Raw genomic sequence first — 14,927 nt, 5'->3', positions numbered from 1 at the left:
GATCAGCTCTTGCTGAAGGAAGGGCATTTTCTGACTTGGGAAACTTGCAAGTCAAGTAGTGGGGTTTAGGCAGCAGCTGAGAGAAGCAGATGAGTTTTTTAAACTACACCACCCCTGAGTGCCATCAAAGTTTTACATCATCTCTTGACTTCCCTATCAAAATCAGAAACTCATATAGAATGACTGCCTTAAGAATAAAAAAATTAAGAATTCAAGTCTAAATGATTCAGTACATTTGGTTAATTTATTCTCTTTGTCCTAATCTCAACTGTGTTCCTCAGTTCCTGCACTATGGCAACTTTCAGTCCTAAATGCATTTATTTTTAATATTTTTTTGCTTCTAGCAACTGGACTTTCATTCTCTCATCCCTTTTTTTTTTAATAAGCACACTTAAATAGCTTTCAAGGGCACATTTCTTTTTTTTTAGTGAAATGTCATTTTGCTTTTATTGAATCAGTTTTCTAATTTATTTTACAACAAGAAAAAAAATGCTGATTTTGAAGACTGCAAAGATGTGTTTGCTGCTGGCCAGAAAAGAGTTAGAAAGACCATTAAGCTAGAGAACTAAATAATCCACTGTAAATGGGCAAATTATACAAAGAACTTTCTTCTCCTGTTCCTTTGTGCTGTATAATCACAGACAAGGCTTTCTCCACCTTCAGACAAAGCTCTGCTGCCCCCATTTCTTCTCTTCGATGCTTCCATAAGAAAGACTTTCACTAGTTCCTCCACATTCCAGCTTCTTCCCTGACCTATCCTACACAGTTATCTCAACCTCTGATTTTTCTGCTGAGCAACCAGTCACAAGTTTCTACTGCCTACAGAAACAGGCAGACTGTTCCTGTATACATGTGCTTCAAGCACAGGTGGCAACAATTAGCAAGCTACTGAAGTAATATTTCATGTAAACAGCAAATGAGGCACAGGAACAAGCACCATCACAGACAGAAAGACCAAAAAAACTGCAGTGTTGCCATCTTTAACCATGCACACAGGAGGCTGTTTGTTTCCACAAAGAATCGCAGCCTGTCCTATAAAATATGCTCCAAGTTGTCCCCAAGAAGAAAGCTGAAAGGTCACTCCTCAACATTAATGACCACCCCCAGCTGGCTGACCCCTTTTACCTGGCAAACCACTGAGGAGTTTGCCAGGGAAAATACCAGCTACCAGCACTGGCTGCAATAGAAGGAACAAGGCTGGTAGTTCTGTTTTTAAAAAGCTCCTCAGCTTCCAGCTCCCATCCCAGCCCTTTAGAGTAGCACTGAAGTTTGGAAGAGAGTGAAGCAGCTGGAAGATCTGGAGGCTCAGACTTTTGCTCTGCAGCTGCCAGCCTTGCCGGGGGTCCCAAGGTGCTCAGGGCAAAAGCACCAATGGACAACTTGTCAGTAGAGAGGCACAGCATTAATGAAAGGGGTGGGAGAAGAAGAGGACATGACCAGTGATGGGGATCCAAGGAACAAGCCTCTTGACAGTCCACATCCTTTTGGTGAAGGCTGTGGAAGATCATGAGGCTGGAAGACACTAGCCTAGGATTTTGAGAGGAACACTCAAAGAGGCAGAAAAATTTGGACTCTGATCTGGCAGTCCATGTAGGACAAACTATGAGGGAGCTCTGAAAAGTCATCCAACTTGAACCACAGAAAGGCAACTTTAAAATAGAGGCTGAGCAAATCTTACGTCAAGTCAAGAAATCCTGCACAGATGTGTTTAATGATGGGTAGAACCACAGCCACAGGACAGATACTGCAACTGATACCATTGGCATAGGTAAGATTTAAATGCCAGATACTAATTTTCATATAAAAGAGGCAGGCAGGCAACGAGGTTATGAGATCAGATCTCATCTCAGTTCTCATGTGCGATTCCCCTAGAGTCAAAATGTTACTGGCAACATCTCCCTCTACAGTCTCATGACCAAATCCAGGGGTTTTTGCTTCTGCAGAACAGCAGCTGCATGACGGGCAAATTTGCTAAGAATGCTGAGAACCTGATAATTGTCTAGTTCATCAACTTCTTTAAAATAAATATTTGTCATAGCTTGATATATAAAATGTATTCTCCAAGACAGTTGGGTAACCAGCCTGTACAGCACCTGACGAGAATTTTAGGATGAGTATGGAAAGTCCAGGTCATTCACTTTTCTCCCCTTTCTCTTCTACATGCAAGCCCTCCCCTTCATCCTATAACCACCATGCACACAAGATTCTTACAAGAAGAAATGAGGTTTATTTCTTTTTCACTTTTATCTGGCCTAAGAGAGCAAGAAGTGAATAGAATCAAAGCCTACTGATTGACCTAAGCAAATGCCATAACTAAAGCAATGCTGGCTTACGCAGAGAAGAGCAGCTTTATGTTCACAGCAAAATGTCATTATAAGAGTAGTGACTTCTGTTCCCTTCTGTGTTGCACAAAAATTAACTGCGCTGATTAAAAAGCAAGTCCCCTCTGTAATGCATGTCTATGACATGATTTAGACTAGTAACGAAATCTTCCTGACTTGTACCCAAAATGCAGCTTTATTCAGGTTTTCATTTTCACTGAAATGTTTTTTCACCCTAAGAGTCTCAGTTATGTTGTTGCAGGATAGAATAAATGCACTTACACTGGAGGTGACAGTAGGTCCACTTAAAGCAGCTTATGACTGGACATTTTTCACAATCAGGAGAGATATCTGAGCAGAGACCTCTCCCAGCTAACTCTGTTAAAAAGTTCAAATGTACAAAAAATAACATTTGGAAAGTTTATATTCTCTCTGAATCTCCCCTACGATGCTGAGAAAATAAAATCAATCCATATTGCTATGAAATTCTAAGCTTTATCAATTATGAGGACTGTAAAATCCTCACCCTAGTCCACATCTCCAGCACAGAGGCTAACAGCTCAGTCAAGTAACACAGCAATAATCTCTCTTCCACTGAGACTACTTTTATTCACAAGGCAAAAATTGGAGTTAGAATTTTAGGTTGTGGGCAAGGCACTCGCAAAGTGAGCAAATCTAGTTTTGCTCAAAGAACTAATTTAATGTTTAAGTGCAACAAAAACACTAAATTAGCCATGAAGATCATGCATATCCAAAGCCTTTCACCAGACATGACTGTGACCCAGGCCTCTAAATACAGAAATATTTAAGTCCTAAGGAACCAGCTCTCTTATTTTCTACTTTACGAGATGATGTTTCCTTTTGACCAGTCATAGAAATATAATTTCCATAAAATAATTAAACATTTGTTAAAATACTATATATTTAAGTGTTAATATACGATTTCTTTCAGTAATAAAATATGGAATACTCTTCTTTTTTTTTTAATGATATTCAGACCCAAAAACTTAAAAGGAGAAACATTCATGCTGAAAATAGATAATGTACAGCACTAGGTCAGAAATAACATCTCTTGGTGAAAACCAAGGGTCTTACTGTGAAATTGTACACTGATTAACAATTCCCTTTTTCCTTTTATCCACGTATTTTGTTTTCAACTTCTGGCAGTGAGTGAAATACAAACCCGGATTTTCTGACACTGAAGCAAACGTAACAGCCCCAGCGTGTTTGCCACAGCCCATCCTTCCAACAGACTCTGGATATTTGTCTTTCAGAGACAAATTGCTCTGTGTCTTGGATCAGCACCATTTCTTATGCATGCAGGGCACAGTAGAATGTCATGTTGCCATCCTGGGTATTGCATGCCTGGTACTTCATGCAGCATCCTCTTTGCAACTCTCTCTCAGTGAGGCATATGCACACATTTCCACACAAATAAGCTGTGTTTTCAGAATGATATTAAACATGAGATACAAAAGATTGTGGTACTGTTAAAAGAAATGGCTAATAGACTTCAAAGAAAAGGTGCTCTCAATACAGGTGTAAACATTTTAATTTATCTAAACTGTTCATGGTAACCCTTGGGCTATTTATTTTTCTGCAAATACCCATTTCCTTATATTCAAACAGAAAAGCTACCACACAGATAAAAAGATGAAGAATCTGAGCCTCAGCTTTGCATTCTTATGAACTGTCCATGTCCACTGCTGTGTACTTTTTGACAATAATGGAAAGGATACATACCTGCAGTCATCCCCTCCAGCACTGACCACATATCTATCTCCACTCGTAAATCGAATATTTGTTAAGTGGGCAGAGTGACCTAAAAATCGTTTGTGTTTTGCCTGAAAACAAAAAAACAACAACCAGTAAAATGAGTGAGGCAAAATACTCTGTGTCCTCCTAAATCAAACAAGGCATGCATGTTGTTATCTACCTTTCTATCGCATCACATCACATATTTATATAATTCAGAATGCTATACAGGTTTTCAAACACGAAATACCTCCTGAAGGAGAATGACTATTGAGCTGCAAGGCAGATTAAATTGCCACCAAAAGAGACAGCATCTGCCAATTAGGAGCAGTGCTAATGATAATAATAAACTGAAATATATCATGTCACATGATTAACCTGTAAATTTTGTGTAAAATTCCTAACACTGAAAAAAATCGTTTGCATTCTAAGGGTCCAACCAGCTTACACTATCCAGTTTCAAATCCTGAAAATGAAGAATGCCAGTGGTCAGTGAAAAATCTTCAGTCTCTTCATCCGTGGAAATACACAGATGGGACTGAAATTACCAGCTATCTTCCTCATCTGTCAAATGGAGACTGGAGATGTGAATAAATACAAGTAAGGATTTGAGAGTTCCAGTATGAAGGCACTATGCTAATGCAGACTGGCAGACAATATTAACACCTGCAAGAGTTTATGGCACGAGCTATTGGACAAAATGGCAGGAGAATGCTTTATTTGACTATAAAGCTACAGAGATGCTTAAAAAAAGCCACAAATTTAGAGGTGGAAATATTTCCATCATCTCCTAGAGAAAAAATACAAGACCATAGTATCAAGAGTTTTTGGTTTTGTAATGATGCAAAAATAAATTCTTACAAATTTTTCAGGACAAGGAAAGTCAAACAGTTTGACCATGCCAAAGTCATCGCCTGTCACAAGATTGATTCCCGAGTGAGAGACACAGGCACAGTTTACATCAGCTTTTTCAGCATGCCTGGACCAGATTCCAATCACTTCATCCCCCAGAACACTGAAACAGAAGAGCAAGAGATTATTTTGAAAACTACAGTAAAAACAACAGAGTCAGAAACGGAGAGCACCACTCATAGCTGGTTTTATAAAAATGCAAATTTTTACATTGTATTCCTAAATACACATCTCACACAGGGTTTTACTCTGTGATTATTTTTTATATCACTCCATAATTGCTCCTGAAAGGGAATCAGCAGTATAATTCCCATAATAGCATGGCTCACGACAACACAAAGATGCAGAGGTGAAATCAATAGTAGTAATATTGTTCAGTGAGGCACTTGCCAAAACATAAACAAAGGACAATCAAAACTAGAATGTCATAGCATAAGCACTGGTTGAATAAGCTTTTGGAAAATAAAATTAGTATTTTCATGATAACTATGTTTTGTTGATTCTCTAATATTTTCATGTAAATTAAATAAAAAGTTTCCTTGAATACAGCGAAGATCCTTCATTATAATCAGAGAGACAGAAATTGGCCTAAACATAGACCATAATTATCTTCAAACTCCAAAACAGACACTTACAGAAAAATTCTTTTGCAAAGCCTTATGAAAAGGTGCTTTTTGTTCAGGTCTGCTTGCAATTTATATGCATACTTCCAAAATGCACAGAAAGAAGCACTTTACTATTTGCTAATAGGTGAATGATTTTACTGTGATTCTTTCCCTCAAATCAGAGTACTGCACTACATTCAAAAAGGGATTATTTACTTCAGACACACTGAATTGGGTCAGTAAACACAGGTTTCTTGTTTTCATATTGAAGAAGTAACAAAAGTGGATTACCCAAGCAGAAAACAGAAAACTAGCAAAACTAGTTTTTCAGAGCCCTCTGAAAAGTTTGTTATGTCATGTCTTGCAGCAAAATTGTCAGGATTACTGATTTTTAAAGTGGTTCATATGTGGAAAATTTTCGACTACGTATTTTAAATTTCTGCCTGAGGGTGTTAGTCAGAGGACAATAGCTGAAAAGAGGCAAAAGTAAGGCACAGGAAAACAGCTTTGCACAGAGTGTAAAATAAATAACTTAAATGTGAAATACCAGTAAAATATGGTATGATTCCTCATGTCATTTCTAATTATTTTGAATGAAACATAGTAACTCTAAGCTACTTTTTAAAATACTATTGAACACCTTTTAATATGCAAATGTTGACAGGAATTTTAAGATAGAGATGCCATTAGTATAATAGTGTAAATAAAACTTGATGATCATATGATCATAGTCTTTCACTGTCTTTTCATGTTTTGTTTTCATTTTCTCTGTACTCTTGTCCCCGAGATTGCTATTTTGAAGCAAATAGTGCAGTATTCCAGGTGATCTGCACAGCAAAATGTAAAACTACTGAGAGAAATCTGGAAGGGACTTAGAGATACACTATGAATAGGAAGAGACACATAAGAGACATCAGGTTTTATTGGATATCCTCACCTGTCCTACAGCTCATGTTCTACTAAGAGAACCCACTCTGTATTTTCTTTTCTTATGCTGCACTTACCTGATCTCTTGCCAGAGCAGATAGGTGCATTAAAATAAAATATCTGGCTAAATAAAGGGATGAAATATACTCCTAGACAGCAGGTGCTTCTTCTGGAAGTTACAAGTGCTGTAAGAGGTGTAAATCATTTACCTTGTCCAAGTAGCCCACGTTATCCTGTCAATCACAGCCTGGTCCACAAGCTGCTTTCCTGAAGGCACTTCATAGACTTGCCTTTTGTAAGACCCAGTAGAGACCTTTGAGATGACCACAGAAATTTTAGAATACATGGACTTCTTTGAAAAGATGAAGATAGAATTCTAAAGGGCTTTAGAAAGCATATTCTTTATATTCTCCTTTGTAAGTAACTTACGAGTAGAAAATTCTCAAAAATCTATACAAGTCTAAAGCAACAGTGAGAAAGCATAAGAAGTATTCCCATTTTTTAATGTCAACTAAAAAAATAACTGAAACATCTTGCATTCTGCACAAAATATTAACTCTATACATTGTGTGTGTTTGTATGTATGTATAAAAAAGGTAAATAAACTCTCTTTAAAACTGACACAAAGCTATTCCTCTCAGCCTGCAGATGTTGATTTGATGGTTAGGGAAGCTTATTCCTCCTCGCAGATGTGAATCAAACACAGAAAGCAAATTATGCCTACTTTATTTTGACTCTAAGAAATGTCTTGAGTCCTGTAGCTGGGACCTGCAACACCCTGGTTTTGGTGCTGTTCCACACAGGCCAGCACTGAACCAATTTGCAATATTACCATTCTGGTCAGGTATATGAATAATTCACAGGTCCCTGGGGCTTACACCATGATAGACTGAACTTCCTCTTTTAACACAGCCCATCAGCATAACAAAGATAAAAAAGCATGGAGATACACAGCAGAGATTTTGAAATCTGTTTATGCTTTTTATGCTTCTCTCTGTATTTATTATTCAGGATAACTATTTTCATCATCCACTTATAATTACAACAAAGTAATTGCCCAGTGACAGCAACCTACTACATTGCATTACAAAATTTTTCAGCAGTTAAAGAAGAATGCTGGAAAAGTTTTGTGAATACATTTTCCATTTAGCTCCTTGAACAATTAATGACTGATACCTGGAGATAAGAGCTATCTGCAGAGAAGTCCATCTGGATCACAAAACTTGGGATGTCTTTGCAGTAGCTGACTCGATTTAACGTGGGACCCAAAGTCAGATCATAAAAATCCACTGCATTCTCACTGGAGCCAACTGCTAAATATCGAGAATCTGGGCTAAACCTGAACAGATAAAAGGGGTTTATGAACACAGGTTGGCACCTACAACAGATTCTAAATGACAAGCACAGCTAAATCTGCATTTCAAATATCTGCTATCCAGAACTAAAGAGGGAGGTAGAATATTTTGCTAAGCAAAATAGATTTTGAAACAAAGTTTTCAGGGAACATGTGTGCAGTAGAAAGCAGCAATAATTTTTGTACAGATGTCACATGTAAGTGAACCGGGAACATCTCTAGAATAATTCTGTTCCTTATCTGATCTCATTAGTCTCACAACCTTGTGACATGCCCCTGGTGACTTTGAATTTTCTAACACTATGCCTACAACCTAGAAAAATGAAATGCTGTAAAGAAAGAAAAGCCAGACCTTCTAGATTAAATACACCGAAGAAAAAGATCAAATTTTTCATCTGCCCAATGTATCATTGCACAGTGGTTTTTTTCCCTCCAGCTTTCTGGTCTTGAAGCTCAGCAGCTTCCTGAGCTGAACAAATTCCTTACATCCCCTTTTGTGTTACTAGGGAGGTTTTATTTCTATTATCTATTACCCCATGGCATAACATGGGACAGACTTCTGATTCCATCAACACCCTAACTCCAAGCAGTGCTTTCCTGCCCTCCTGCAGCAAGGTCCCCATTTGCTCATACTTTTTCCACTTGCCCCACTCTGCTCTTCGGAAGCCTCCCTGAGCTGATCACAACTGATTTATCTCACAGAAAGAACAGTCTTGTCCTCCATTGAGAAAACAGGAGCAAAACTTTACTTCTGCTAACCCCTTTCCAACAAAACACATCACAGAGCAAAGTGACAGACAGACATTTTCATCGTGTTCATAATCCACTCTTTATCTGTAAACTGGTCTCATTTTATCACCAACACATCATCTCACCCTGCTCTTTTTTCATCTGCTCCCTGACTAGGATGGTCTCTTCCTATTGTCCATTATTTGAGCGTTCACCCTTCATTTTACCTAACCCTCAGCAATACAACCTGGCACTTCCCCTATGGTACTGCCTGTTTTTTGACAGATTGATATTTCTGATCTTCATGTACCTCCTCCTTCCTTTTCATTCCTGGTATCACAGTAATCACACAAACTTCACAATTGACTTACTCTTTCTAGATCTCTGAAATATCACTGCAATGCTCTGCAGAACACAAAATTGTATATATATATAGAGAAAAAGAAAATAATACAGATTTCTCAAATGCTACAGTAGACAAAGGCATTGTATTTTCTGACCTGATATCTTGAATAGCTGATCTTCTGTCCCTTTTTTTCCCCCAGATTTTTAGAGAAGTCACAAGCAAAATAATAAATTCTCCATTTTTCATGCCAATAGCTACCATATCACCTTCTGGGCTGTAACAAACAGTACGAGCTGCGTGTCCTAAGCTGACCTTGTTCAGCATCTTCTGTGAAGAAATAAAAGCCCAGGAGGGTAAATGTTTCTATTTGTTCATATTTTAAAAATACCTTATGCTAAATTTGACACTATCAGATGGATTACTCTCAGAATACATTAAAAAACAAGCTTCAATTGTCTACAATTCTACAATTTATTTTTTACCCCTAAACCACAACTATTCTCCCACACCTACCTTTTCAGCAATATCCCAGAGTCTTACTGTGCCATCTTCTGCAGCAGAAAGGAAAAAATCTCTGGAAGGATGTGTTGCCAGGCCCCAGATTGGTCCATCCATATGACCATTAATTAGAATGTTACATGCAGCATTTTTCTCTCCAACTTCAATTATTTCAGCATTTCTTGTCCCAACAAGAATTTTCCCCTTGAACAACAGTAAAAATGTTACCTATGATATAATACATGAACTACTCATGATGAGTAGAAAGATATAATCTAAAGCTATAGTTCCATCAAGAAGGTTTGCTGCAATCAAGTGATCAAATAATTAAAGATAATTTATGTTTTAAACTCACCTATAATTTATTGAAGTAAAAAGCTATATAAAAATCATGATGCTGAGTTATTGCTTGCAAGTCAAGTATTTGAAGTGTGAAAAGAAAATAAATCCTTAGTTAGTATTCAGTAAAACACAGAGATAATATTATCCTAAATAAGACTAAGATCTCCTGTAGTAGGTTATTTTTCTGCTGTTGTAGACAATCAATCTTCAATTTGAAACGCTAATTGTACGAGAAAGATGAAGCAAACAATTTCTCATGTTTTTTAATGCTATAGATCAATCAACAGATTATAATCTTTATGTTAAGGACATGACACTTTCTTTACCTTGCCTCTACAAACAGAGCGAACACAGTCTGTCATTTGTCCTGTCTCTAGTCTAAAGGCACGACATCGTTTCAGCTCTTGATCCCATAGCTTTACTGCTCCTCCTTCCTTTGATCTATCAAGGAATCAGAACAACCATGAGTATAATAGCTGGCAAAAAAGATAATGTGTGAAAGAACTATAGCATCTAAGGTGAATATATTGTATATATATTGTATATATTGTATGGGGCATTTCAGTATGTTTTAAATTATTTAAGGTTCCATTTGGTTTTGCTGAACATGTGATGCTAATATGTGGAGCCTCATAGCTAAGCAAGAAATACTTATTCCAAGGCCTTGTTGTACCACTATACAGAACAAGTTGAAAGATGGTAGCTGCTCTTAATAGCTCTCAAAAATTTGGTCAAAGAAATAACTGTGTGAATCAGTGGCCGCCTTCTTATTATGCCAGGCAGAGACTGTCAAAATATAGTTGAGGGAAACAGGAAAGACAAATATTTTACCACTGTGAAATAAATTACAAAGATACAGGTGAAAATCACACAAGTTTTTGCACAAGATACCCAGCTAATAAGAGTTAATTATGAAAGCACTAAGTATTTCCCACCCACTTGCAAGAGTACTGGTATTTTAGTAAAGAACACATTAAAATAAAGCAAGCTTCTAGAAAGGAGATTGTGCTTAATGGAACAGTTATAAATCTGGCACTTCCAGTTGAGCTGGGTCATCAGTTTTGTCTCTCTAGCAGAGAAAAGAATCTCTGCCAACAGTAAAGATAATGTTCAGCAAAACTGAGCTGCCAGTGTTACAACTTTGATCACTGAATGAACCCTGAAAAGGAACTCCAGAAAGTTTAATCACAACTACTGCTTTTGTACTACTATTGCTAGAACTGTAATGAATTACAAATTGCTAGTCCTTGCAATGTAGTATTCTTTGCTTCCCAATAGCACCATTTTGACATTTGATTGGTCATCATACTCAGCAAAAAGATTTTCTCAAAAGAGGCTGATGAACTGCAATTAAGACTGCCAAGGCAGAAGCAAACATGCAATTTTCCTAAATGTAGAATTCATTTTGTATACTTTCAATCCTTCATTTTCCCACAGGAGACAAATTATTGTTTCTTACTGTTATTCATTACTGTTTCTTTCATGTCAGACACCAGCTAAGAGGTTTTGAAGCTAAGTGGCTAAGAGAACATTCTCCAAATAAAATGACAGTGATGTTTTATAAATACTAGAAGAAAATATTTCAAGCACAGGTATCAGTAAGTTTTCAGCTGGGGCTGAATATGAACCAGGATCCTTAAGGACTATTTAAGGAAAATGTAGTAAGTGACCTGTGTCCTGAAAAACAGGGTACTGTCATGGCATCAGATGGACTGCATTACAGCTGAAGCATTTTCTTTCTTTGTCATTAGCAAGGTGTTAAGAAAAAATTTAAATGCTTGAAAAAAGATATTTTGGTTACAATCCAGAAACAAAGGATATTGTTGTACATTAAATTTGAGAGAAGACAACTGCCTGAATACATGTGCATGCAGAAAAAAGAAAAAAAGATGACTCACGGCCTTTCTTTGCCTCCTGTAACAATCAAGCCATCTCTTAATGTGGTGTACATTGTGAAAACAGGTCCATTGTGAGCTTTGGCCACAATTCGTATCAACACATGATCTTTCCACACACAAACATCTCCACTGATAGTACCTGTAAACGTCAAGTTATTCTGAAAAGGGGAAAAGTATACTCATCATCTGTTTCTGAGTAAAGCAGAGAGAAAAGCATTCAGAAATAAAGATTATCACAATTTCCTTTTAAGCTAGATTGCTTTTGTTTATTGCTGTAGAAGAGCAAATTTTGCAAGGGGGTAATAAGAACCTGCAGGGACAAAACACTGAGCTACTACTCCATGCTTTCCTGAAGTTTCAAAGATGCCTTCTTGTAGCTAAAAGGACCTGCACTGCAAGAAGAAATGCTACAACTCAAGCTTCAGACGTAGGGTTTATCTATGTCTTCAGCCTACGAGGCTTGCAAACTGTCATACAAAAGTAAAACACCAACAAGAAATTTTGACATGTCACATAGACAAGCAATTTGCTATGTACATTATGCTTGCATTCATTTTTGTTGTTAGGAGAACTCACTCACTGGACTACAGTACACATTAGTTCATGAAGAAAACTTAACTCAGATCTAAAAGTTGCCTGCTATTCTTTACATCTGCTCCCTGTTTGGAAGGTAATAAAACCAAATTTAACTACCTCTATTATTTAAGAGCTGTTTATTAGGTTACACTTAAACCCAACAGGGACTGGTTTGTGAGCAAAACTGTTTTAGTAACTTAGATGAACAACCCTTAAATTCAGTATGATGTGTAGCATTTTAGAGTATTAGTATGCATGTACAGTTGGGGATGAACACTTTCCTTCACTGAGGTGGACTGATGTTCTACACTGTTTTTTAGGAGGTGCGTGGGGGAGTAAATAAAAGAGGACTGGCAGTGAACTTGGGAGCAGATCCTGTGATCATCCTCATAGCCTAATTGTTGGGCTATTTCCAACTCCTCTTTCAGAGCACCTGAACTACCTCCTTCTGAGACAAAAATCAAGGAAAAAACAGTCCCAGAACTGCTCCCACAGGAAGTTTGGAGGACACACCAGGTTTGGCTACATTCAGTTTGCACAGATTTTACAAAACACCTACAAGCTTTCCATCCTTAAACAACCTCATACAATACTTCAGAACATTGAGCATACAGCCTGATATTCAGGCTAAGAATCTGTCCCTCCATAAGAAAGTTCACAGAGGTTTTCTAAGCCCCAGACTAATGCCTGGGATGTGCATCTCTAACAATTATAATTTGGATATTAAGCTGATTTGTAGAACTCTCTCTCAAATCAGAGGTACCTCAGAGGGTACCTGAGAGCATTCTGAAAAAGTGAGTCTCACAAAGAATGAAATGACAGGCGAGTTATGGCTTCAAAACTCAGAAGCGATACAAGACAGTAATGCATGCAAGGAGAGAGAAGCACACTTTACAAAAGAAATTGTGGCTATCTGTCCAGCTGAAGATGTGAGTGCTGCATGTACAGAACAACTCCTAAAATGGCAAAGACATGGAACTTAGCAACAGCATCTGTCAAAAAAACCCCAAAGCAAAGCAAAACCCTACTGCAGTCATCCAGCGGTCAGAGATGTTAACAAATGCCCTAGGACAATGCTGCTCTCAGATCACCCGTGAATAGTAATGCATACAGAGTATAATACAATCACCCACAGGCAGGCATAAAATTAGCCTATTTTCTGTTCCTGCAGTCTAGAGTCATATTTGTTTTACCTGGATTAAATACCCAGCAGAGTATTATCAGGCCAAAGCACCTACGTTTGTTTCTTTTGAAAACATACGAATCTGTAATATTTTTTCTTTTCTCTGATAAGGAAAGCTAGCATTAGTTCTAGCTAGCAGGCAAGCATTAGAAAAGCTAAACTGAATTTAATAAAACTGACATACTCATTAAAGGTTAGAAATTTTTCATTGAACTCAATAAAGGTAGATGAGTCAAAAAATTATTTGAAAGCTTTTTGTTGAGGTACGTACCGCGCCAAAAGCTACTGAGAGCATCGTTTGCATTCGGGCATCCTCTATGGAGCTCAGCAGCCCTTTTTTACTGAGAAGAGCTCTTCCAGCCAGTGTCCAGAACCTCACATGTTTTACTCCAACAGAAACAAACTGGGTATCTGAATCTGGTCTGAATTCTGCTACAAATATACGTTGGTTATGACCAGCTCGGCTGGCAATTTTGGCACCTAGCAGAAAGAAAATGGATGTTTTGAATTCGCTGAGAAAAATATATATGTATGGTTACAAAAAAAAAAACAAACCACAAAATCCCTGGGAGCGATTCAAGGCCACTGAATGATGCTAAATTAAAACAAAATTAAGATGCAGATTAAAGAAAAATCATTTAATAAGACCCATTGGCAAAGTGCAGCACCTAATCAAGATGCCATCTACTTGTAATTATCAATGTCCTCGAGACTGTAAAAGACTGTAAATTTCGACCTCCCCTTAAATTCCTATGACTCCTCTAGAAACCCCAAACTCAAGATGAGTTACAAGAGACTACTAAATGACTCTGGAAATTTTGTCCACAGTTAGAAAACTTTCTAGCTAGAAAACTTTAGATTTTCTAAAGATTTTCTTTTATCAAGCAGCAAAGACATTACTGAAAAAAATTAATGAGGACTACAATTTTCTTCAATTATTCTAACTTGAAATCAGTTAACTATCTTGATCTTTATAAACAGCTCCAAAGGGCATGTATTCAGCAGCTACCAGAATGGGTAAATACATTTACTTTGCCTCTTGCATAGTGCAGCATTTATTGTAACAATTTCCGATCTGCTGATATTTTTACGTTGTAGTTGCTCTTGACTCAAACCAACATAGCTCTAAAAATATAAAACATTCTACAAAAATGTTCACTTTCCTACCTTCCTGCCATTTCCAAATGGTAATGGTATGTTCAGGATCCAGCCCTACAGAGAGCAGCAGTTTGCCAGTGGCACTGAAACTGACGGAGCAAACGCCCTTTGAATGGTAGCACCTCAGCACCGACAGTGTCTGTTTGTTCATTGCATCCCACACATGAATAGAAGGAGCTGTAGCTACACAAATATAAAATAATGTAATTAGTATATGCTTTGAAAATGTCTAATGATTTGCTTATTGAAGCAGTTAGGTTTTTTTTTAATAATACAAATAAAATTGTTCTGGTCAGACACGGACAAGGAGATTTTGGCCTCCC

General features: G+C 37.4%; 1 protein-coding gene across 3 annotated transcripts in view; it reads right to left on the bottom strand.

Annotated features, from left to right (window-relative positions):
* Positions 1-1,866: 1,866 nt before the first annotated feature.
* Positions 1,867-14,927, bottom strand: part of EML5 (EMAP like 5) — a 92,981-nt gene continuing 79,920 nt past the window's right edge. Inside the window, exons 32-42 of one of the 3 annotated variants that reach the window (XM_071745799.1) lie at positions 14,614-14,787; positions 13,718-13,926; positions 11,688-11,845; positions 10,116-10,230; positions 9,463-9,651; positions 9,104-9,273; positions 7,697-7,859; positions 6,730-6,833; positions 4,938-5,091; positions 4,065-4,165; positions 1,867-3,760 (exon numbers count right to left, since the gene is read on the bottom strand). In XM_071745799.1, coding sequence (XP_071601900.1) covers positions 3,724-3,760; positions 4,065-4,165; positions 4,938-5,091; positions 6,730-6,833; positions 7,697-7,859; positions 9,104-9,273; positions 9,463-9,651; positions 10,116-10,230; positions 11,688-11,845; positions 13,718-13,926; positions 14,614-14,787 — 1,574 coding nt within the window. In that variant the 3' untranslated portion in view covers positions 1,867-3,723. Of the gene's footprint in view, positions 3,761-4,064; positions 4,166-4,937; positions 5,092-6,729; positions 6,834-7,696; positions 7,860-9,103; positions 9,277-9,462; positions 9,652-10,115; positions 10,231-11,687; positions 11,846-13,717; positions 13,927-14,613; positions 14,788-14,927 lie in introns of those variants that run through there. The other 2 variants (XM_071745798.1, XM_071745801.1) reach the window with 2 other exon arrangements.

Source organism: Heliangelus exortis, chromosome 5 (genome assembly GCF_036169615.1).
Source record: "Heliangelus exortis chromosome 5, bHelExo1.hap1, whole genome shotgun sequence".
Classification (NCBI taxonomy): Eukaryota; Metazoa; Chordata; class Aves; order Apodiformes; family Trochilidae; genus Heliangelus; species Heliangelus exortis.
The sequence above is the reverse complement of the archived record's forward strand: the minus strand, read 5'-3'. Positions and strand labels throughout refer to the sequence as shown.